Genomic DNA, 26,557 nt, shown 5'->3' on the forward strand with positions numbered 1-26,557 from the left:
GGTCTATTTCGAGTACTGGGCGCGAATTCTTTGCCTTTGGGTCGACGAAACAAGTCGTACATTCTTTCTGGAGTCGTTACCAAATAGATTTATTTTTGTTTCGTCGCTCCATAGGACATTATTCCACTTTTTGGAACCCTCTGTTCCAGATCATGCCAAATGATTTTGGGCTAACTGTTTCCTCATCTTTAAATTATTCCCTCGAAGGAGAGTAACTTTTCTGGCTATGCGTCCTTGTAAGCCAGCATTAGTAAGTCTACGACGAACTGATCTAGACGATATTTCATGGTCAATATGAGCAACAATGGATGAGCAGCACAAACTTAGGATTCGGCTGTCGGTCGTTTGACAGGATTTCTTCTTCCGACCTCGAGTTTCGAATTGAACCTTGAATTTTAGGGCATTCCGGACCAAACATAATGACTGCCCAAGTCTTTTAGCGATTTCCCGAAGATTTTATCCTTCCTTTTGCAGAATTAAAGCAATTTTTCTTTTTTCTGTAGTACAACTCTTTTTTTTGCCCAACTATAGAACTTTTTTTCCCTGGGATATACTTTACTTTGCTTTAATCCTTTAAAATTTATCAAATACACAGGTGTACTTATTATTTTGACCAGACCAAAATCGCCCACCCTGCAGAAAATTAAGCTTAACTTATCAATATAAAAAAATTGGCGGGTGTGCATTGCATAAAAATCGAGTTATATCGAAACAAATAAACACTATATCTGTGTACTTATTATTTTGGCCAGCTGTGTATGTATGTGAAGCATTTTACAGCTGCCATCTAATCGTATTCCCAAATATTATATGTATAAAAAGTATGAAATATTAATATGTAATACAATTTTTTCATAGTTAAATAATAATGAATACTTTCTTAGGGTAGCATGCCTGAAAAGTTACAAAAATCAAAAATTTTAGCTGGCTTCAAAACGAAGTCGAACCCACACACATGAAACCGTGTATGTGAATGCGTGAGCACGCATACATATAAAGATCAGTTTAACCGCGGAGCAACCTTCTTGATGATGCGCCTCTCAACGACTGAACAACCAAAAACGTTCAGAGTTATTTGAGCGTAAGAATGAGAGTAAGAATCTCTCTGGGGCCTCCGGGGGCCTGTCGCAAGAAATTTTTGCGTCCATTTTCGTTGTATGAAATGAGAAGTCTATATGTTGTATGGTTAGTGGTTCTTTACATTGCTGTCTAGTCATATTTTCACAATTTTTACAGATGCAATTTCAAAATTATTTTATTCAAATTTATTTTCGAGCTCAGCATTTTTAGGTAAGTTCCACCGAATTTAAAGACTTGCGAGCCCAGAAATAATATTGAAAGCTTTCTAATTCCAATAATAGCTTTTTAAAAGAGCACAAACTTTTCCGCTTCCTTAGCTACCTCAGCATCCTCGTGGAACGCTTTCATTGCTTGGTTATCATGTTCTTCCTTGACCTTCTGGTCGCTTGCTCCTCAGGCCTACGCCAGAAGGAATCTGTCGACTTAACGCTGAGACTTGACGTCGCGCCTTCTTCACACCAGGAAACCACTGTGCATACGCCTGGGCGGCTCTGGAGCAGGAGTCTCTTGACTGTACCCGTGTGTTAACTTTTTACGGCTTCTTCCGTCGATTCGAGTTCAGGAGCCGGCCACTGCTTGCTTTTGCTGGTTCACCCCTGTTTATCGCGTTCGGGAATTGTGAAGGCCAGGCCGATCCGTTTTCCGCTTTGTGGCAAGGTCTTACCGAACCCGACTCTTACTCTGGGTTTTTTTTTCTTAATCTCGCTGACGCTTTCCCTTTTTTTTCTCCTCTCTCTTTGACTCCAATTTTCCACCTGCGCGGACTCTTCGTACTTCGTACTTCCTACCTCAGTCTCACCTTGCTGTACGAGTGTCTTTGGAATCTCTACAGTTTCACGGACAAATTCCCCGGGCCCATTCCATTCTCCTTGAAGCGTCCTTCATAGACTGCTACTTTCCAATCTGTCATCATTCTCCGGTCCTTTTTTGTTGCTACGGAAGATCTTTTCTTTCAATCCACTTTACCAGATTTAATGCTTTGTAATGCCCCTAATTGTTCTCTTCTCCATGGTGCCCGACATTTTATATCCTTATATATTTTCTACTAGCTAACCCGGCGGACATCGTACTCTGCCAGCTGTTGTTTTTTTTTTTTGTTGCGTTCAGAAACTTCTTTTGTGACAAAATTTAAAATTTTTCAAACTTAAAAAAATTATCTGATACAGTAAGAACTGAAGATACCTAAAATTAAGTTTCGCGGAGCTGACCAAATAAATTAATTAACAGTATTAAAAAACAGTACTACTAATGACTTATTACAATTTGTGACTCTGAAATTTTTTCGAGATCGCGATTCACTTTTGTTTAATTTCGAAACGCGACATTAGATCCCACAAAGCGCACGCGAAGAATAATTTGATTGGAATTGAACTTTGTGGAGCGGTAAAAAATTTAAAATTGACCCTTTGTCGTTAGAAACACACCGAAATTGATTTGACAACATTGAGTGATTAAAATTTAATATGAACTGCATTGAATAGCAATAGATAATTAATAATCATTTTCAATCCCAAAAATTAAAGAGTACCCTCTTATTTTATTCAACTTCATTTATTGAATAAAACATGAAGTTTTATGATTATTTTCGATACATCATGTTGCTTACTTACAAAACAGAGTTTTCCTAAAATACTGGTTATTTATAAGATTTAAATTTGATATTCACAGACACACACTATTAAAATACAGTCTGTTAATTTAAAGCTTTCTCATAAACTATATTTTGTTTAATTATTTCCGATATATATATATTTTAGTACAAACTTGAATATTTTTATATAATACCTTAAAAGTGGGCATGAAATTGTCTTGTCTAATATGTGTAGCACCAAATGATGTCATCTGGAAACAGTTGTTATATTTCTGAATGTTGGTCAATAAATGCTTAGAATCATTTTTAATCCCAGAAACTAAAGAACGTAAAGGATCTGGTGGTGGGACCAATTGTGGCAATTTTACCTTGCCTTCAGCACAACATGATCCAGTAGATTCACCAGTGTACTTTAACGCCTTACAATATTTAAAAATTGTTTTCATTTCCAATCAATTGCCGGATCATAGTGGAATGCAGCTCGTTCAAGAATCACAGGAGCACTGCGTCTGTGGATTCGCTTAATTTCATTATGTCTAGCTTGCTGTTGATGTGTTTGATGTGCACGAACTCGTTGCATTCTAAGCCTATCTCCTACATTGTCACTCAATTAAGAACTGTAATTCTGACATAGCAATACGACTATTTTCTTGATCTGTCTGTCTCTGGTCATCAGTGCGGTTTAATAATTTCCACAATGCACGTGATTGATTTGATGGTTTCAAATTAAAATTTTTTCCAATTTTTTTCATAATTTTTCAGTGAACACAATATCGGTTTGTCACATAAAATTTACTGAGCAGAGAACAATGAGTAGCTGTCAAACAATGTATCACATACCGGCGCCTATTACACAGGCCAACAGCAAAAAATCTCCACGCATAATTTTACCTGCTCCATAATCTTTAGGCTCCCCTGAACCAAAGTCCAGAACAAACATAGGTTCTATCACCCACCGTTTCCGCGGTACACCTAAGAGAAGAAATTGATCAGATTTTACCATATATTGAATTATGTAGGCCGTGAAATGGCTACGACCATTATTGTTTCCAGTACATATCATTTTTGAAATGTATGTGTACCAACTAAAATTAAAAAATGGTATCTAGCAGTTACCATATCTTTGGAATACTCATCCAAAGTTGAAATCTCAGATTTTCTACGTTAATTTTTGCTCTTCTATGATTTTTCCCCAAACATTTTTCTATGGAAGATTTTTATTTTCTTATTGAAATCAGTAGATCATACCATGTTTTAATTTTGGATTTAAGGAAAAACTCGGAATAATTTTATTGAATTTAATGGTTCAACAATATTTTCTTAAATTAAATTGGAGTTTTTAATCTCATATTTTCAAAAAGTCATGGCTATCTACAACTTCTGTAAAGGTTTACTAAACAAGCTGAACCTGCAATAGATACGTTTTGAATATAGAAACAGTTTTAGATAGCCATGACTTTTTGAAAATATGAGATTAAAAACTCCAATTTAATTTAAGAAAATATTGTTGAACCACCTATATTAAATTCAATAAAATTATTCCGAGTTAAATTATGCGGTAAATTAGGTAAAATTATGCGTGGAGGAAAAAAAAAGTTGGAAATTGTCGGCCTGTGTTATTGTAGTCTCCATTTTATTTAGAAAACGTTTGTATGGGAAATAGAAAAATACTGTTTGAGGATGTTCCCGGGAATTATTCGAATTTTTCTCACCTTTTAAACGTACCCTAGATCTACACGAATAATTCAAGACCAAGATAATATAAATCCGTTCAGCCGTTCTCGAGTTTTAGCGAGACTAACGAACAGCAAATCATTTTTATATATATAGAGATTACAAATTGCTACTTAATTACAAGGGTATATAAACATGTGCTACACCCGAAGTTAATTTTTTAAAGTTTTGATGCCAAATTACTCTATAAAGCAATGAATAGTCATCAATAAAAATATAATGTTAATGTGTAATTTTAACAAAGTTGATAAATAATAATGTTCAATAGTGTATGTTCTCTTTGTATAACTTTAAAAAACGTATTATTTTTACCGCGCAACTGCAGGTTTAAGGCGGCATGCGCACTTGTTAATTTCAAAAAATCGAATTTTTTTTTTTGCATTTTCTTAAAGTGCATATATTTAGAAATGTGTTCACAAAATTTTGAAATGATCCGTTGAAAATTCATTAAGATACACATGTTTCAAGGTAGGGACGTCCGGTTTATCTAATAGTGAATTGAAACTTTAAACACGTTGTTCTCAAAACTACGTTTTTGAAGTCTCTTACTCGAAAACTAGTGACCCGATTGTCTTGAAATTTAGCATGCTTTTTTAATACATAATAATTTAGTACTTAATCGAAGGATTGATTTTTTTATGCAAAACTTTTTTTTTTGCAGCTGAAAAACTACCGCTTTTTTTAACGAAAAACGATTGTTCAACTTTGATAGGTCGCCATTTTGTCGAATATTTTTTTTTAATATGCATCGATTAAGTACTAGATAAACTTTCAATAAATGTAAATCCGTTCAATTTTTTGATTTCAAACCATCCAGATTTCCACAGTCTTGGTCACCGCGACCCGTTTTTTTCAGACGGACCTCACTTCGACGAGGCATAACTTTGAAAATGGTCAATATTTTCTACTTTTTTTTCCAAATTTAAGTTAAAATGATATACTTTCACATAATAAAGCGATATTTCAAAAAAATTCAATAGTATACGAGAAAAAAATTCGGAAAAAATATCTATTTTTTGGCACTCTAACTGCGCATGCCCCCTTAAGGGATCCTTGAATACAAAAAATAGATAATAATCTGTTACTCTTAGAAGTATTCATTGATTTCTGCATCTATTAATAATTAATATATTGTAATATTGAATTATGTGTTCATCTTCGCAGAGATTTCTTGCCACGCGGTTCTGGTATTGTCACCCGTAGACCACTCATTTTGCAATTGATTAATGGAGTGACTGGTAAGTTAGCTTTAAACTGTTTTCAAATGGTTTCATTTTATATTGATTAATCTTTATGATCAGAATACGGAGAATTTTTGCATTGCAAGGGTAAAAAGTTTTCCAGCTTTGATGAGATTCGAAAGGAAATAGAGGATGAAACGGATCGCGTGACTGGTAGTAATAAAGGCATATCCAACATTCCGATAAATTTGCGCGTTTACTCCCCTCATGTTCTTAATTTAACCTTAATAGATTTACCAGGCCTTACTAAAGTGGCAATTGGTGATCAACCTGCAGATATTGAGCAACAAATAAAGCAAATGATTTTTCAGTTTATTCGAAAAGAGACATGTTTAATACTTGCCGTTACACCAGCAAATACGGATTTAGCTAATTCAGATGCGTTGAAACTAGCGAAAGAGGTGGATCCTCAAGGAGTGCGTACCATCGGAGTTATTACAAAACTGGATCTCATGGACGAAGGTACTGATGCTCGAGATATTCTAGAGAACAAGTTGCTACCTTTACGGCGCGGATATATTGGTGTTGTAAATCGATCACAAAAGGATATTGAGGGACGCAAAGACATTCATCAGGCATTGGCCGCTGAACGAAAATTTTTTCTAAGTCATCCATCATATCGTCACATGGCCGATCGCCTTGGTACTCCTTACTTGCAAAGAGTCCTGAACCAACAATTGACTAATCATATTCGAGATACACTACCCGGATTGCGCGATAAATTGCAGAAGCAAATGTTGACCTTGGAAAAGGAGGTAGAAGAGTTTAAGCACTTTCAGCCAGGGGATGCCAGTATTAAGACAAAAGCTATGCTTCAGTAAGTATAGGCATACAAAAAAATATAATAAATATTTTGTATTTTTGACATTTATATTTTAATTCCAAAAAATAATAATTACTCATTTTTTATTATTTTTGATTTATTATTTTTTTATTTTTAGAATAAATCTAAATGATAAAAGTTTCTAATAAATATCAAATAGAAAAAGATATCTTCAAACCTGTGGTAAACACAGGTTTGATGTTTTTTTTTTTAAATTAATTTTTATACCCTTGCAGAGGGTCATAAAACATATAATGTCCTATAATTGAAGGATCAGAATGGGCATAGCTTTGTTTTTTTTTAACTAGATGTATGGACCTTTTACGGATTCCATTTGGGGCAACGTAATCCGATTTTTATAAGTATCGTCCGTTTATTTCCTATAGGTGCCATGTAAATTAACGATCGGAAAGAGTCTGTTTAAACATTTTAATTAGAAAATTGATTTTATAGTGAAATTTTCGTAAGGATCGATTAAAATTAGTTTATTTAAATCAATATAATACAAACGACTTTTCAAATATGTTTATTTTATGAGAAAGGACCAAAAACAAGAAAGGAAAGCTAACTTCGGGCGGAGCCGAAGTTGATATACCCTTGCAGTTGAGTCGCATTCCGCTAGGTGGCGCCACGCATCTTATATTATTAGATATATAGCGGATCGTATATAGTCGGCCGATCCTTATGAAATTTGGCATATCGAATTATTTTGCCAAAAGAGGAATCCATTGAAACTCCCATGCTTCTAACTTGAAAAACAACGAAGTTATAGCATTTCCGATCAATCAGTTATATGACAGCTATAGGATATAGTTGGCCGATCCTTATGAAATTCGACAAGATTGGTTTTCCCAAAATAGAATCTGTACCAAATCCCATCTTTCTAACTTAAAAAACAACAAAGTTATGCCAATTTCGATCGTTCTATGACACCTATAGGATATAGTCGGCCGATCCTTATGAAATTTTGTACACAAGATATTTTGGTCAAATATAATATGTGTGGAAAGTCTCAACCCTCCAACTTAAAAAACACCAAAGTTATGGCATTTCCGATCAATCAGTTATATGGCAGCTATAGGATATAGTCGACCGATCCCGGCCGTTCCGACTTATATACTGCCTGCAAAGAAGGGTGTGTGCAAAGTTTCAACTCGATAGCTTTAAAACTGAGAGACTAGTTTGCGTAGAAACAGACGGACAGACGAACATGCTCATATCGACTCAGGAGGTGATCCTGATCAAGAATATATATACTTTATAGGGTCGGAGATGTCTCCTTCACTGCGTTGCACACTTTTGACCAAAATTATAATACCCTCTGCAAGGGTATAAAAATGTACCAAATTCGCAAAACAGAAACAGGCTAGATTATTGATTATTGAGTATTAAGGGTGAAAATCACTATAAGTGTAGATAAATTAGTAGATGTCTAATTGTAGATAAATTGTAGATGTTAATGGACGAGAACAGGTTTTTTTTTTAATTTTAAAGTGAGCATTTTAAATAATTTCATGTAATCATATCACCATACACATTTAACATTATTTAAAGCATATTTGCAAAATACCTTGTTTATGAAATATATATACAAAAGCAAACCTCAAATGACATTTAAAAATTTTTATATTTAGTATTATTATAAATCATTAAATATTATTTTCATTTAATTATTTATGGCATTATTGTCTTAAAAAATTAAAAGGAGATAACCATGAAGCCATAACGCGCAAAGATAGTAGACAATATTTCTCTATCTTTGCACTTAAATTCAAACGACCGATGTAAAAGAGAAAGAGTAAGAGTAAGAGAATTGATGCGAAAAAAGACGCATGAAGTAAAGAAATAACGTTGCAAAAAAATAAATCAATTGTTTTTTCCTTTCATTATCACATGGGTCTAATGTTTAGCCGTGGGAACCCATTTACGTATGTATATATTTTTATAGCGGGTGAAACTACAAAACCTCACAAGCTTCTGCTATTAAGATAATAAATATTTTTTAATTTTTGTGATTTTCATAGGTACGAAATCATTTTTACAAAACTAAAAATAATAATGTCCCACAGCTAACAATCATCACTCTTAATTTCGACATGCTCGATAACGTTTAGGCTCCAATGAACCAAAAATCAAAACAAGCAAAACATAGATTCCATCACCCTCAGATTCAGATCACCCTCTGATAAATTCTTTCTACCCAATAGAATGCATTTATTGAATATAACTATATGTTGTTACTATTTACATATTATAAAGCTAGTGTAATTGTGTACACCATACTTTTTTTTTAGTTCATAACATTTTTTACGTGCATACGTACCAACTTAAATTAAACAAGACAAGAAAGGAAAGCTAACTTCGGGCAGAGCCGAAGTTAATATACCCTTGCATTTCCGATCGTTCATGAAACGTTATGATCGTTATGAAATTTAGCAGAACAGATTAGATTGCCCAAAATGTCCCATCATTCTAGCTTAAAAAACACCAAAGTTATCGCATTTCCGACCAATCAGTTATATGCAGCTATAGAATATTGTCAACCGAACCCGGCCGTTCCGACTTATATACTGCCTGCAAAAGAAGGATGTGTGCAAAGTTTTAACTCGATAGCTCTAAAACTGAGAGACTAGTTTGCGTAGAAAAGGACATAAGGACATGCATATCTCGACTCAGGAGGTGACCCTGATCAGGAATATATATACTTTATAGGGTCGGAGATGTCTCCTTCACTGCGTTGCAAAAATAAATTTAACTACGGCGCTAAGGTTGATAAATCCTAACATATATGTAGTAGTTTATATTAAATATATTTCTGATTGGTTATATATGCAAATATCGGATATAGTTTTTCGATCGCCTTGGGAATATCATTATCAAAGCATTTTTTAAGAAAGTCAAGTTTTTATCTTAAGGGGGCATGCGCAGTTGGAGCGCCAAAAAATAGAAATTTTTCCCGAATTTTTTTCTCGTAAACTATTGAATTTTTTTTTAAATACATATCGCTTTAATATGTGAAAGTATATCATTCTAACTTAAATTTGAAAAAAAAAGTAGAAAATATTGAGCAGTTTCAAAGTTATGCCCCGTCGAAGTGAGGTCCGTCTAAAAAACACGGGTCGCGGTGACCAAGACTGTGGAAATCTGGAAGGTTTGAAATCAAAAAATGGAACGGATTTACATTTATTGAAAGTTTATCTAGTACTTAATCGATGGATATTAAAAAAAAAAAATATTTGACAAAATGGCGACCTATCAAAGTTGAACAATCGTTTTTCGTTAAAAAAAGCGGTAGTTTTTCAGCTGTAAAAAAAAAATTTTAAATAAAAAAATCAATCTTTCGATTAAGTACTAGATTATTATGTATTAAAAAAGCATGCTAAATTTAAAGACAATCGGGTCACTAGTTTTCGAGTAAGAGTGGTCACCGATTTCAAAAACGTAGTTTTGAGAAAAACGTGTTTAAAGTTGCAACTCACTATTACATAAACCGGACGTCCCTCCTTTTATACATGTGTATCTCAATGAATTTTCACGGCGGAATGCCAGTAACAGCAGTGTGGACATAATGCAAAGAACACAGTCAAAAATTCTCAGAACCATCACCGGGGCACCGTGGTACGTTCGGAATGCAAACATTCACAGGGACCTTGACATACCACTCGTCAGAGAAGAGATAGCAAAAATTACAACAACGTACTACAACAGGCTATCAGTACATCCAAATCATCTCGCGAGAGCCCTCACGCGAATTTGTAGCTGTGGTCCTAGACCTCATGGTCCTAATCCAGCTTTAATTATTAGGACCATGTAGGCTCTATCCAGTTAAATTAAACTGTTAGTTAACGTATTATTTTAAGATTTGCAACCTTATTGTTAGACTCATAAAGAGAAGATCCAATAAGAACTTCCAATAAGATCCAACTTTAAGAAAAAGCCAAAAAAATTAGATTTTTTGAAAGTTACAAGTGCGCATGCCCCCTTAAACGCCAAATTTGTTTAATTTCCGATTGGTTGGTTATATGGCAGCTAAAACTATAGGTGACATTTTGTAGATCGGATAAGTTGAGATAATTGGCTTTCTTCATGTTCTTAATTTAACATGTATAGATTTACTAAGTCTTATTAAAGTGGCAATTGGCGATCAATCAACAGATATTGAGCAAAAAATAAAGTAATGGATATCCCACTTTATTACTGGAATATAGGATATCAAAGTATCCCCTAAAACTATCAAATAAAATACAACATGAACATGAAAAAGATTTCAATTTTTCATATCACTTAAATGAGATCATTTTAAAACATATATAAAAGACACATTTTACGTTTGGTCAGAATATATATAATAAAGGATTGCTAAGGTCGATAGTACCGACTTTACTTTGTGCGTCTCAAAATAAACAATCAATTTATTTTATTCAAAGTAGTCTCCTTCTGCGACAATACAGCTTTTTGCACGGTCCAAAATCATGTCGAACGAGTATTTTAGTTCGTTGGTTGGTAGGGCCGCCAATATGGCGGACTTTTGAATGGGCTCTACGTCTGCATAACGTTTTCCTTTTATAACGATGCATTTTCCTGAAAAGTTAGAAAAATAAATGATTTATGGTTAAATAATTGGTCACAAGCATGGATCGATAAGAAGGCGTCAGTCACAATATTGTAAAGGAAGTTTTTTTCCTTATAGACCTGTTAAATTATATCCTTTGAATGTTTGATTCAGAGCAATTTTCGGCCCTCAGTCAATTTTTGCGGAACAAGCCGTGCACACAATTTTCTGCCATACTGTCTTAAAAAATTTAATGAAATTCTGACAGAAAAAGATAGTAGATTCAAATGCATCAGTCGACATATAGATGGTGCCACCAATGGGCGCTAGATTCAAAAAGTCTTGTTTACTTTTGAACATACCATGCATAATACTCTTCTCTCTTTTCATTTCACTTTAATAAGAGCTGTCGTTTTGTTAAATATGAAAGTAATAACCGGAACGGTAATTTTAAGTTTTGTAAGATAATAATAATAAAAATTTTAATTTAATCAAAGATTTAATTAAAAATAATAAACTTAAATACAAGAGTATATTAATTTCGTCTCTGCCTGAAGTTTGCTTTCCTTTCTTGTTTATTCTTAATTTTTTTCAAATACATTTCCAGCCGATTTTGAGAATTTGTTAAATTTCATATATATATCAACCCCTTTTTATACCCTAGGAAATGCCATAACTTCGTTGTTTTACGTTGTTTTAAGTATGGGAGCTTCAATGGATTCCTCTTTTGGAAAAATAATTCGATATATCAAATTTCATAAGGATCGGCCGACTATATACGATCTGCTTTATATCTAATAATATAAGATGCGTGTCGCCACCTAGCGGACTACGACTCAACTGCAAGGGTATATAAACTTCGGCCCCGGCCGAAGTTAGCTTTCCTTTCTTGTTGCGAAATGATTTTATCTGACATCTGAAGTTGCCCGATAAAACTACTTTTTAAATAAATATCTGTTATCATTTAAATTTAAAATGAAATCTCTCAGTGGTACTTGTTAAAGCTGTATTATGAAGTCACCTGATAATCAAAATGTGTTTCTGTAGAATGATTCAGCAATTGCAGTCTGACTTTGAAAGAACTATTGAGGGAAGCGGCTCTGCATTGGTCAATACCAATGAGCTCTCAGGTGGTGCCAAGATTAATCGGATCTTTCATGAACGGTAAGTTTCACTAAGTATTGGAAACTAGAATACAACTTTGATTTACATTTTCAGTCTACGATTTGAAATAGTTAAAATGGCGTGCGATGAGAAAGAATTGCGTAGAGAGATCTCTTTTGCAATTCGCAATATTCATGGTATTCGTGTCGGTCTTTTTACGCCTGATATGGCTTTTGAAGCAATTGTAAAACGACAGATAGCCCTATTGAAGGAACCCGTTATTAAATGCGTTGACCTAGTTGTTCAGGAACTGTCTGTAGTTGTTCGTATGTGCACGGCTAAGGTAATATAGAAGTTTATACAAAAAATGTCTTATGAATTTCATTTATTTGTGTTAACAGATGAGCCGATATCCCCGTTTGCGTGAAGAAACTGAAAGAATAATTACAACTCATGTGCGCCAAAGGGAACATAGTTGCAAAGAGCAAATTCTTTTGCTTATTGATTTTGAGTTGGCTTACATGAATACAAATCATGAGGATTTTATTGGTTTTGCCAAGTATGTATAAGTAGTAGTTAATAAAAAATAAACATTAAATAAATAATACATACAAATTTAATAAATAATACATACATAGTAAATATTGCAATGACCCGGGGCAACATTGAAAAATGGTCTAAAGTATTTGAACGTCCGTCGGTCTAGATTGGTTACCAATACTTTTGAAACATTAAAGTGCTATCCTGAAAAGTGTCATTCGAGAAAATCTACTGTTCTAGTCTTCACATTTTACACAGTCCTAACTTATTAAATATTTTTGTATGTTGAGGTCGGTTTCTATTTTTTAATTTTTTTTTTTTTTGGCAATGACACAGACCACCAAAAGCCAATTTTTATTTTTATAGACGCATACTTTTAGTCTTCTCAGAACCAAAGCCCAGAAACTAAGGGTGGTGTTTGTTCTAGTACATGTGTTTGTTCTAGACTTTAGTTTACGAGCCTAAAGGTTATGAAGCCGGTAAAATTATGCGTCGACACTTTTGAGGCGATGTCGTGGTTTTGGTTTGTAAGTGCTATTGAAAAAAAAATTAAAAAATTAACAATTGATTAATTAATTAAATAAGTAACAAATATTAGACGCCTGCGGAGATTTCCTGTAACTTGTTCATTTTTTCAGTCTTTGCAAAATTTACAAAAGAATATTCTTCGAATATATTATTATTAAATGGAGACTCAATGAACCTTAAACACTGATACCCTCATACTTTAAACTCATTTAATACATTTGTGTCAATTTTTTTTTTGTAATATGTGTTATTAAAAAATTTCTTTTTATAGCGCTCAAAATAAATCAGAAAATGCAAATAAAACTGGAACTCGTCAGCTTGGCAACCAAGTTATACGAAAGGGTCACATGGTTATTCAAAATCTGGGAATTATGAAAGGTATGAAAAAATTCAACAATATAAATTATCTTACCTAATATATAATATATTTTATTCTACAATAATTGGTTCATTTGTAGGTAATAGTTGAATTTGTTTAATGTTTACTCCCAAATAATTTCTATATGGTATATTTCTTCGGTACTATGGTTCTCAATTGTTCTCAATCAATTGAACTATAACTTTAATATTATATATTCGTCATTTAAATATGTTCGATTCAATTCGATAACACAGCCACACAAAAAAAAATATTTTTTCGGGTCTGGAGGTCAGACCATGTTTACTACATGTTTTCGGGGTCGCTGAATCCGAATCCGAGGTACAAAAAACCCCAGAACGTCAGGGTTCTGACATAACCTCAAAAAACCTCATACAAAATTATATTCGAGTCCGTGGGTCAGACGACGGATTCGGATTCAGTGACTCCAAAAACATATGGTAAACATGATCTGAGCCCAGAACTCGGAAAATAAAAATTTTATCAAGTTTTTGAGGTTATGTCGTAACCCTGACATTCTGGAATTTTTTAGACCTCGGATGCGGATTCAGCGACCCTAAAAAAATATAATAAACGTGGTCTGACCCACGGACTCGAATATAATTTTGTATGAGGTTTTTTGAGGTTATGTCAGAACCCTGACGTGCTGGGGTTTTTTGGACCTCGGATTCGGATTCAGCGACCCCGAAAACATATAGTAAACATGGTCTGACCTCCAGATCCGAAAAAATATTATTTTTTGTGTGGCTGTGTTATTAATTTTTTAATAAAAAGTGATGTAAAGTAAAAGTTTCTTTGAAATATGTATTTTATAATGCCGATGTTTTGTATTCATAGCTCAGATTTATATAGCGTAATTCATTGTGTTGATGTTACAAAATTATATGAAAAAACAAGGACATTTTATTTTAGAACTAAGGATCCTACCAAAAAAAAAATATATATATACACCACTGGCCAAAATAATAAGTACACAGATATAGTGTTTATTTGTTTCGATATAACTCGATTTTTATGCAATGCACACCCGTCAATTTTTTTATATTGATAAGTTAAAATGTTACATCTAAATGTAATTTCTAAAACAAGAATGAAATATGGGCACCTCGTGTATTCAATACTAAGCTTAATTTTCTGCTGGGTGGGCGATTTTGGTCTGGTCAAAATAATAAGTACACCTGTGTATTTGATAAATTTTAAACGATTAAAGCTAGATTTGAGTTAAGATATGTTGGTTTTTATTATTTCCTAGCATATTTAAGTATATCCCAGGAAAAAAAAGTTCTATAGTTGGGCAAAAAAAAGAGTTGTACTACAGAAAAAAGAAAAATTGCTTTAATTCTGCAAAAGGAAGGATAAAATCTTCGGGAAATCGCTAAAAGACTTGGGCAGTCATTATGTTTGGTCCAGAATGCCCTAAAATTCAAGGTTCAATTCGAAACTCGAGTTCGGAAGAAGAAATCCTGTCAAACGACCGACACCCGAATCCTATGTCTTTGCTGCTCATCCATTGCTGCTCATATTGACCATGAAATATCGTCTAGATCAGTTCGTCGTAGACTTACTAATGCTGGCTTACAAGGACGCATAGCCAGAAAAGTTCCTCTCCTTCGAGGGAATAATTTAAAGATAAGGAAACAGTTAGCCCAAAATCATTTGGCATGATCTGGACCAGAGGGTTCCAAAAAGTGGAATAATGTCCTATGGAGCGACGAAACAAAAATAAATCTATTCGGTAACGACTACAGAAAGAATGTACGACTTGTTTCGTCGACCCAAAGGCAAAGAATTCGACGCCCAGTACTCGAAATAGACCGTTAAACACGGAAGCGAAAACATTATGATTTGGGACTGTTTTTCTTGGCATGGTGTTGTCCCGATTCATCGGATTTCCGATACTATGACCCGATTTGGGTATAAAAATATATTGTCTGACATAATGCTGAGGAAGACATGCCCTTGAGATGGGTCTTTCTACAGAACAACGACCCAAAACACACATCAAAGCTGGTCAAGGCTTAGTTCACCGAAAACAAGGTGGACATTATGAAGTGGCCAAGTCAAACTGCAGACTTAAACCCAATAGAAAACCTATGGAGAGAGCTTAATCGTCGGATTGGCACAAACACATTTCAAAATAATGAAGAATTGCAGCAAAGACAAGGTACGAAAGTCCTTTGGAGATGTGCCATAAATTAAATGCCCAGCATGCCGAAACGGATAACAAAAGTTTTAAAAAAAAAGTCGGGGATATACTGGGTATTAGCATAAGAATACTATAAAACGAAAAAAATTGAGAAAATGTTTTTTATTTTTAAGTTAGAGGCTTTGAAGAATTGCTGTACTTATTTTTTTGACCCACCCTTTTTTATGTTTTTTAGGTTTAATCGATAATAAATTCTATAAATTTTATGAAATATTCTTATGATAAGTATTTTTATAATCAACATTATGCCAGAAAACTAAATGAAATTGGAATTGGTTCGTTGAGGTAATAAAAAAAGATTTACGTGACATAGAAGAAATCTTATGAGCGTGTACTTATTGTTTTAGCAGTGTATATAATAGTTATAAGTCACCGCCATGACAAATAAGAGTCAGTCTTGAGAGGGATAAAAAACGACGCATTTAAGCGATCATCACCTAGCGATCCGATCGGACAAGATTCAACGTTAAAATGTATTCTGTAAATGTATTTGGATAAAAAGAAAACATTCACATTGACTTTTTAAAACTTCTAAACCAAGGCTGAGAAAAAATCATTTCGTTGAAATCAGCAAAGCGCTAGGTTGAGTGAGCACGTCGATTAGCACGTTAAGGGATAAAACAGAGCAAAAGGTGTCTCGTCCCTAGAAACAAGAAGAGTCAGCAAGCAAATTAAAGTGCGTAGTAAAATAAAATGTAGTAAAACACCGTCACGTCGCTAGCAATACACGCAGATCGCAAGAAATACACACGTATACAATCGCGTCAAAGCACGTACGCAGGTCAAAGCAGAGCATAGACATAGAGGTGTGTCGAATTTGTGATTTTCGTTTGTGGATATTGCTACCATTTCGGGTGGGTCGTCGTCGAAGACGGCATTGGGAGCATTGACTGGAGTTACAAAAACTGCCTCGTGGGCTGTAGCTATAAAATAATCCACTGCAGTTTGCAAAGAATATGGTTACAACGATTATCTTAAACTCGTGCAGACGCAATGCCTGCTCGGGAACTCCACGATAAAAGCGGTAGCAGTCGGAATAATTTTCTATTCATTCCCGAAATACCTTAAACGATTTGAAAATCGATTCCCATTATTCTGCACCAAGAAGTCGATAAAGCAGTCGATATTGACTGTAGCGGAAATCCTGGCTTGCCCATGAATCAACTTCGGTTGGAGGTGGAAAGGGCGTCGGAAGCAAGGGTCATAAAAGAAAAATACAAAATTCGAATGCAGATGAACTTCATTGACATACTGGAAACTAAATTTCTTCAACCTACAGATGCACTAAAGAGCATTCAAGTAGCGGCCCAGCAAGTCATACTCGAGGAGCTTCCGTTAATCATCAGCACGTTTATACATAGCACCACAGCAGCCGTATATAGCAACGTGAAGAAATGCAGCATGTTGAAAGACACTAAGAGGAAAGGCCACCGACCTGGGTAAATATAAACTTCTTCTTTTTAACACTGTCCCTGATTTTTTTCGACAGATCAAAGGTGCGATGATTAGCACCTAACAAGGTGGCAAAGAAAGATTGGAAGCGTTAATTTCTACGCGGCAATGAATGGAAGTGGAAGTGTGCGATGTGAAGGCGCATCTTAATAACCCAGACTTGTCAAGGTGCATTCCAATTAAGTTGCATAACGGCAACATTGTGACCGAAATCTACGGAAAAGAGTTAACAGTGCACCCACTGTTAACTTAGCATGATCGAGAGATGAATGAGATATACAGCATTCAAGTATATAGAGATTTACCGCTACAGTCCTATTCTGTCCCGCCGACGCAATCCCTTAAAGGTTCCGCAAAAAAACAAAGTACAAACCAAACTGCAGATTAGAATGGAGTACCCAAGGATCAGCGAACCCATAACGGTTCATATTCATTCACTACTGACTGCGATTGGCGAGAGGTGAAGCTCTCTTTATCAAGAAACACTTCAACCTTAAAAAGATCATACCGCATAAACTATACTCAGCCGAAGATAAGTTAGCATTAAAAATATTAAGATACAACGGAATTACGGAATATTAAGAAACACTTCAAGCTTGAAAAGATCATACCACATAAGCCATATCCAGCCAAAGATATTTTAGCATTAAAAATATATATACAGCGCACCTGCCGAGAGAAGTCCGCAAATATCCGCAGTAACGCACTGAAGCGTCTTACATGTCCAAATAAGGCGGCAGAGATACGGATAGTTTGGGATGCCAAACTCTAGATTGCCAAAGCAACGAGTACGGATGCCAAAGTGGACGTTTATTTGGTGATAGCGAAATCCAAAAGGGCACCTTTAAAACCCCCAAAGGTTCCGTGTATGAAGCTGCAGGCATCAGTTATAGGAGGACGCTTAGCTCACACAATAATGAGCATCTGCTGCGAATCGACAAAGTAACAAATCATGTTTCTTCTTTCATTCATTAACGGGTTACTGGCTTTAACGAAAATTTGTACATTCTTACAGAGGGTATTATAATTTTGGTCAAAAGTGTGCAACGCAGTGAAAGAGAAACATTTCAGACCCAAAAAAGTGTACATATTTTTTATCAGTATCACCTCCTGAGTCGAAATAAATAGAATCACAGTGTGGCATAAGTTTGGTTGCCCAAAAATATAATATTATACTTAGAAGCTCCCAACCTTATAGCTTATAAATCACCGAAGTTATGGCAATCAAGCAGTTATATGGCGGCTATAGGATGTAATTGGACGACCCAGTTCGTTCCTACTCCTACAGGGTGAAAATAAACGAGAGTCAGAAGTTTCAGAGCGCTTTCTGCAGCTTAATAATAAACGGACCTAAAACGAAGATTATTTCAAGAAATCAGAACACCATTCCAGTATTTTTATTTAAGATATTTAATTACCAAAAAATCGTTTGTTCACCAGTTCTATATTCTTTTCAAAAAACATGAGGCCACTGATACACAAGACACAAGAAATTATAGCACTTTACAAGTTGTCTGCATCACCTGTGAATATATATGTACATTCTAACGTACAGTCCAAAGGATGCTCCATCAGCAATAACAGAGGCAGCCCTTTTATCAAAGAACTAAAAAGTACCAGAAACCTTGAACCCAGTTCTTCAAAATAAGCAAGCTAGACTTTCAACTTGAGCCGAAACAAAACAGTTTTCAAAACATGCCATTTACCTTGCACAAAAGTCTCACGGATTTTATATCATTCATGCGGATAACTATACGATACTCATTGCGTAACCAGAATCTTTTGGTATAAATTCTGGTTTCTCAGAAATCAAAATAATTAGTGTCCCCCCTAAAAATTTTCAACTGGAATTCTAATACAACATAAACTCGAGTTATCTCATTCCTATCACTTCGACGTAATGCTCCTCTCAGAAACGCACCTCACAAACAAATATAATTTAGTTCCCAGAGGCTCTACATTCTACGAAATAAATCATCTCGACGGCAAAGCTTATGGCGAGATAGAAATTCTGGTAAGATCAGATCTTCAAACAAAACAGTCCGTCCCTGTCCCCTACCAATACCACAAGCAGCTAGGCCCGTAACGTCGAAGATAGAGACAGCACATTTTTTGAAAATCTTCAAAAAGTGTTTCAACCTAATTCCATCATCTCAAAACGAAATTTCACATATTATCAAAAACCAACTGAATCTAAAGAAATCCACTGTATGTGACCAAATACCACAAAATATGTGCTTTAGAGTTGTAAAAAAATCTATATTTTCTAGAATTTTTTTTGGGAAGAAGAGAAATGTCTGATTAAAATGAAACTTTTAGGGTTTATTCTCATATTTCCAAGAGTCTTCTCAAATTTTTTTAACATCATCCATAATATATTCTTAATTTTTTACGAAATCTACGGAGGCGCCTCCAGCGTGCACTTTCTGTGTGGCGGGTAAGATGCTGGTTGCAATTTTCATCTGAAACATAAAAACTAGATAAATTTTTAATTTTCAATAGTGTAATTCCTAGGTGAACCAAGAAAATTCAACAAAAAGTGAAAAAACAAGAAAGGAAAGCTAACTTCGGGCGGAGCCGAAGTTGATATACCCTTGCAGTTCAGTCGCAGTCCGCTAAGTGGCGCCACGCATCTTATATGATTAGATATATAGCGGATCGTATATAGTCGGCCAATCCTTATGAAAATTAGCAGATCAGATTGTTTTTCACAAAATAAAATCTGTACCAAATCCCATCTTTCTAACTTAAAAAACACCAAAGTTATGCCAATTTCGATCGTTCTATGACACCTATAGGATATAGTCGGCCGATCCTTATGAAATTTTGTACATAAGATATTTTGGTCAAACATAACATGTGTGGAAAGTCCCAACCCTCTAACTTAAAAAACACCAAAGTTATGGCATTTCCGATCAATCAGTTATATGGCAGCTATAGGATATATAGCATATACTATAGGATATAGTTCCGACTTATATACTGCCTGCAAAGGAAAGAAGGGTGTGTGCAAAGTTTCAACTCGATAGCTTTAAAACTGAGAGACTAGTTTGCGTAGAAACAGACAGACAGACAGACGGACAGACGGACATGCTCATATCAACTCAGGAGGTGATCCTGATCAAGAATATATATACTTTATAGGGTCGGAGATGTCTCCTTCACTGCGTTGCACACTTTTGACCAAAATTATAATACCCTCTGCAAGGGTATAAAAACAAGAAAGGAAAGCTAACTTCGGGCGGAGCCGAAGTTGATATACGAAGTTGAGTTATGCCAATTCCGATCGATCTATGTCAGCTATAGGATATAGTCGGCCGGTAGTGCAGAGGGTATTATATTTTGCCAAAAGTGTGCAACGCAGTGAAGGAGACATCTCCGACCCTATAAAGTATATATATTCTTGATCAGGATCACCTCCTGAGTCGATATGAGCATGTCCGTCTGTCCGTCTGTCTGTTTCTACGCAAACTAGTCTCTCAGTTTTAAAGCTATCGAGTTGAATCTTTGCACACACCCTTCTTTCCTTTACAGGCAGTATATAAGTCGGAACGGGATCGGTCGACTATATCCTATAGCTGCCATATAACTGATTGATCGGAAATGCCATAACTTTGGTATTTTTTAAGTTAGAGGGTTGGGACTTTCCACATTTGACCAAAATATCTTATGTACAAAATTTCATAAGGATGGGCCGACTATATCCTATAGCTGTCATAGAACGATCGAAATTGGCATAACTTTGGTGTTTTTTAAGTTAGAAAGATGGGATTTGGTACAGATTCTATTTTTGGAAAATTTGTTGAATTTCATAAGGATCGGCCGACTATATCCTATAGCTGCCATATAACTGATTGATCGGAAATGGCATAACTCAACTTCGTATATCAACTTTGGCTCCGCCCGAAGTTAGCTTTCCTTTCTTGTTTGTCTTTGGGCAAAATAATTCGATATGCCAAATTTTAAAAGGATCGGCCAACTATATACGATTTGCTTTATATCTAATAATATAAGATGCGTGGCGCCACCTAGCTGACTACGACTCAACTCCAAGGGTATGTAAACTTCGGCTCCGCCCGAAGTTAGCTTTCCTTTCTTGTTTTTTTTTTTTTTAAATTCACTTTAGATGGTTAAAAAATATTGTTAATATTAACTTTCTTACGGTATTCTCTTCACCTAGAAGAAATTTTAATCCCGAATACAACGCATTTTGAATTGTTTGGAAAAAACGTTTTTTTTTATTTCTTATCTTGTCCGCAAATTTAAAAAAACCATCAAATAGAAATCCGAGAAATTGCGAGTCAAAGTTTTCGTTCACCGGATATCTGATCGACGCTTGTTCACTACTTCTTTTGTATCTCCGAAAATATTCCGAATTTTGTTGTGAAATTTTAGGGACATATTCTTGGATAGTTTATGAAGAGATTTGGACAAAAAAAACGCGTTTTTGAAGTCTCTAAAGCAGGCTCCCCCCTTAACTCACTAAACTTGGACATATTTCATGGATAGATAAGGTCGACTATTATAATAAAACCGAAGCCAGCCCAAAACCACATATTGCTATCGTTTTACTGACCCATAAGTCTTCTATGATGCCTATCCAAACTCTGCAAGAAATGGTTGATGACCAGAATAAATCTATTCCTCTCGGCCAACAACAAAATTCCATCTCATCAATACCGATTTCGCGAATGCTACGGCTTGAATTGCGCGGATAGCTTCGAGATAAAGTAGAGTAGGATGTAGGATAGTGGAGTGGAATAGAGTAAAATATATTACGACAAATAATTTTGCTCAGATAAAGCGTTAAGAATATAAGATTTAAGATTATAATCTCCAGCTTATTGTATTTAAAATATAACAACCTAAAGGGATCGTGTTTAGCATATGTCGATGGCTAACTACAATGGCTAAGGAGTAGAGAACGAAATCTAATCTAGTCCGTCTTCTAGGAACAATGGCTGGTAGATTAGACTTCTGCATGAATGTATCCAAAACGGCAAAGGAATTACTTATTCTAGAAGTGGGTGGAATTTTTTTCTGTACAGTATATTTGGGACTACAGTATATTTTCTGCAAATGTTGCCGCTCGTTTGTACTGAGTGCAGTGGTGAAGCTTCTGTTACGTGGGTCTGAGACCGTTCGGTGCTCATCGATTTGCCGCCGTGCCTACCATACCGCCTGTGTTGCTATAAAACTTCTAGTGAACTTTGGATCTGAAATCCCTTTACTTGAGCTTTAAGACGCAATTGGATCATGCTCTTGTAAGTTCGTCTGGACTCATGGCTACTTCAGAGGGGTCAAAGGTTGCCGCACCTCATACTCATTCTACTAGTGCTGAAAATAAAAAGACTACACTGGCCCAGGCCCCCACTGCGTCAAATGTGGCTGTCCCAAAGCAGAAGCGAAACAACCCTAACAAGCGCATTGTTGGTCATGCACCCAGCTGTGCTTGGCACATAGTTCTTCCCACCTACAAATACCTGCACATTGGTAAATTTGCAACGGCTACCCCACCGGAGGCACTGTGCAAATTTGTCGCTGATAAGTTTCACCTAGACCCCAGTGATTTAGTCTGTGCTAGACTGGTTAAAAAAGATGCTGATATCAACGCTCTCAAATTCGTCAATTTTACCATGGTTAATAAAGCTATTGGTGTGCTTGGTTTTATCAAAAGATGGTCAAAAGAATTTAATGGTCCGTCCGATTCTTGAGTATGGATCGTGTGTCTGGAGTCTTTAATACGGACTACACCAATATCGCATAGAATCTGTACAAAAAAACTCTCTTACTTTATATTTTAGTTCGACATATGCCCAACACGATCCGTTCAGGGTATTATGTTCGGACTACAATGGTCTCTACCACATCGTGTCACTTTGCTCCACTAACAATCTTAAATCGCTTATATTAACTGCCTTATCTGTGCAACACTCTTCCTCGTGATATCTTTCTCCTACTCTTCGCTTAAACTATATCGGATCTATTCCCTGACAAAACTGACAAACTATATTAAGAATACATATAGTGAAAAATTCCTTGACGCTTTTTCCTTCTTTATCGCGCGCCGTGGTTGCCTCACGATGTTCATTGACAAAGGTAAAACATTCGTTGAAGCCTCTTTAGACCTGCCTGTACAGCTTTTCCTGACACTTTAACTCTCCGGGTGCTCCCTATATGGGGGAAGTGTGAGCTGTTGACCGTCCCCGCCAAAATTGAAGCGGGCCTAAATTTCAGACCACTTTTCCCTATGTCGGAGGATCCATGTGACTTAACGGCATCCATTCCGGGCATTTCTAGGAGGCGTTCCAGAAACCGCTGTAGTAAAAATGGTCCCACACTTTATTCAATCTTACAGGCCTTACAGGTGTACAGGTGTACCGTGAAACTTTTAAACATCCGCGTGTTGGTCGACCAGTGCTGTCCGATTGGGCGGATCTGTGCCTTCATCGCAATGATCTTGGACTGTGGAACTGCGTTCCGAGAGGTCGAAGTGGAGCTGGGGCACCCTAATGATGGTGGACGATCAACTGATCGCTGAAAACTTCTAGTGTCGTGGTTGATAGTGTATATGGTGATTTTCAGTGAACGACTGGGTTCAGAGCTACATTTAGTGCAACTTGCGGATTACACCGGATATATGCAGTTTATAGATAGGATTTTGTTCATGTTTACTACTGGCTAGGCTGCCCTGTACCTGTTTCACCTTGAAAAATAGTTGAGGTATTTTGTTTCTACTCATTATGTTCATAACCAATGTGAAATGTGTTGTTTAAATGTGAAAACCTTTTTGTTTAGTCCCTCAATAACTTCATTCATGGGGACTGTTGGTTTAGTTCCATTAATGACACCGTGTAGTCTTTTGCTGCTCAAAATCATTGAGGATGTCATTAATAGCGAATCCGTTTTATGCCTAATATTTTTTTACTTTCATATAACGATCAAGCTCAGTCTGTATCAGTGTATTTTTTTTATCCGGTATTTTTATATGGCGTGGACAATATCAGGCCTTCAGAGTCTAAGAGGCACTGCAATTGTTTTTTGGAGATGGAAATTACCGTTTTAATTGAAGTGCTCTGTTGGAGTGTTGCAATTATTGTTGGTTCTCTTAACTCGGTGAACGCAAACAGTGAAATAAACACAGTGAATGTCGGTTTCAAAAATTTTTTATTAAGAAAAAGTGTCTGCATGGACGTTACAGATCAATCTAATACCATTTTAATTTAATTTAAATAATTCAATTAAAATTTTTTGGCTTTAAGATTTTTGCAATTTTCTGATATATAGAAGAGGAAATCATCTACAGAAGGAAGCTCCAATAAGACGATCGGGCGGGAACTCATCCTATGGTTTCTTTAGGAGGGGAATAGAATGAAGAGAATAAAATTTTCGGCCGATCAAGGAAAGCGGATTTTGCAACCTCGTGGTTGGTGAAATTATAAGAGCGAAGATAATAAGAAAAACGACCTGGTGGAATCGTCGACAGATGCCATGAAAAGTTTAAAGACAGTTCAAACTTGGACTCCCAAGAGCACCAGATCTAGACCGTAGACCGTAGTCGGCATCAACTTGAGTACGACATGATTTCACAAGATCATGTGTATCTAATTAAGATGCAGTTATAAGTGCACCATCAACCAGGGCCGTCGAGAAGCCATGTCGGGCCCCGGGGCATGGATTCGTCACGGGCCCTTTTCCGTTTTCGTCCCGATGACCCCCCGGTCATTAGACCCCGCTGCCGGGCCCCTGTCCATTGCGAGCCCCGGGAAATTACCCGGCTGACCCCCCCTCTCAACGGCCCTGCCATCAACATACATAAGAACGACTGGATAAAGCCACTGATAAACAAACCGAAAACCTGCAGGGTATGTGGTGCAATACCAAGATAATACATTTCTTCAAGTTTGAGACCAATTGTATCTTTAAAAGATATATTATATATATATATAAGATATATTTCGTATTCCGATACGAAAGCAAAAATTATTGAACAAGGCTGTCCAAGAATGTGAATGGGTCAAATGAAAAAATAGATGAAATACACACTCTTTAATGAAGACCCCCCGTTGGAGAATCCCCAATTGGAAATGCATACATTCAGTTCTAAAACAAAAATTCATCGCCCGCGAGGAGTTCTTCTCGAAGCAATGTTTTTCTAGACAGTGAAGCTTTCACTAAGCATGATGCTAATTTTAAATGTCACATTGTATGCTCTAATCCTGCCAGTGTTGCCAACTTTTTCTTACAAAAAAAAAGGAGTTTTGGACGTGAAAAACCATAAAATAAAAAAAAATAAAAACAAGAAAGTAAAGCTAACTTCGGGCGGAGCCGAAGTTGATATACCCTTGCAGTTCAGTCGCTTTCCGCTAGGTGGCGCCACGCATCTTATATTATTAGATATATAGCGGATCGTATATAGTTGGCCGATCCTTATGAAATTTGGCATCAACCATAAGTAAAAATTCCCCACTTCCCGCAATGATGGAACATGTTTTGATTGGCAAAGTCACAAAATCTAATTTGTTGGATTGTTAAAATCCGCCTGAAGCACTTTTGTGTTTTTTTGTCACGCAAGGGCGCGCAAATCGGAAAGTTTCGCGGTAATTGCGCATTTGCAGTAACTGCACCTCGCCTTTCGTCGGTGTCGTCTCTACGAGCCCAAGCCTTGAACTCTTCGCTTTTGAGCCACGCATCTCGAACTTTCTGTTTATAGTCTTTTGGCATTCTTAAAATTTTTTTAACGATTCTTTTAAGCTGACGTGTTGCTCGCTAGATCTATTAAAAGTGACCAGAGTCAGATGTTTGGTATATTTAGGAATTTTGAAAGGTAATCTTAAAAATATACTTAATGTAACGATCATACGCAAAAAAATCATTTATCAAAAATAAAAAGCCAGAATTCCCGCTGCACGGCGTTTTAAAATTTTTCAAGCTAAATCGCCTTTGTAAAAAGCCAGATTTGTAGGGAAAAAAGCGAAATTGTCAACAGCAGAGGATACAGCAAAATTCGATCAGTCTGCGCTGTGAACAAGTAACAAAAAATGTTAAAACTGCGGAGGAAAGATAGAGATTTTAATAAAAGATTGCATCAAGCACCATTTTCACAACAGTCTTGCAACACACTACCTGCACGCAGAATCGATGACTCTTTAGTCTCGCAGCGGCAACACGACTATTGCAGCAGTTTACTCTCCGCTTCGTTTTACAATCTCGGAAGCACAATTCATAGACTTTTGAAATCTCTTGGTGTGACCAAACACATTCCACGCAACCTAATAACTAGATCCCCCCGGGATCTCTTATTTAACCACTCCAATATACAAATAA

General features: G+C 35.9%; 1 protein-coding gene across 5 annotated transcripts in view; it reads left to right on the forward strand.

Moving 5' to 3' along the window:
* LOC6503215 (dynamin) overlaps positions 1-26,557 on the forward strand; it is a 128,020-nt gene that overhangs the window by 10,653 nt on the left and 90,810 nt on the right. For all 5 annotated transcript variants that reach the window (XM_044716688.1, XM_044716689.1, XM_044716690.1 and 2 more), the window contains exons 2-7: positions 5,570-5,643; positions 5,707-6,463; positions 12,069-12,185; positions 12,240-12,468; positions 12,527-12,684; positions 13,465-13,571. In XM_044716688.1, the coding sequence (XP_044572623.1) occupies positions 5,570-5,643; positions 5,707-6,463; positions 12,069-12,185; positions 12,240-12,468; positions 12,527-12,684; positions 13,465-13,571 (1,442 nt within the window). The remainder of the gene's footprint in view (positions 1-5,569; positions 5,644-5,706; positions 6,464-12,068; positions 12,186-12,239; positions 12,469-12,526; positions 12,685-13,464; positions 13,572-26,557) is intronic.

This window comes from Drosophila ananassae, chromosome XL, assembly GCF_017639315.1.
Source record: "Drosophila ananassae strain 14024-0371.13 chromosome XL, ASM1763931v2, whole genome shotgun sequence".
Lineage (NCBI taxonomy): Eukaryota > Metazoa > Arthropoda > Insecta > Diptera > Drosophilidae > Drosophila > Drosophila ananassae.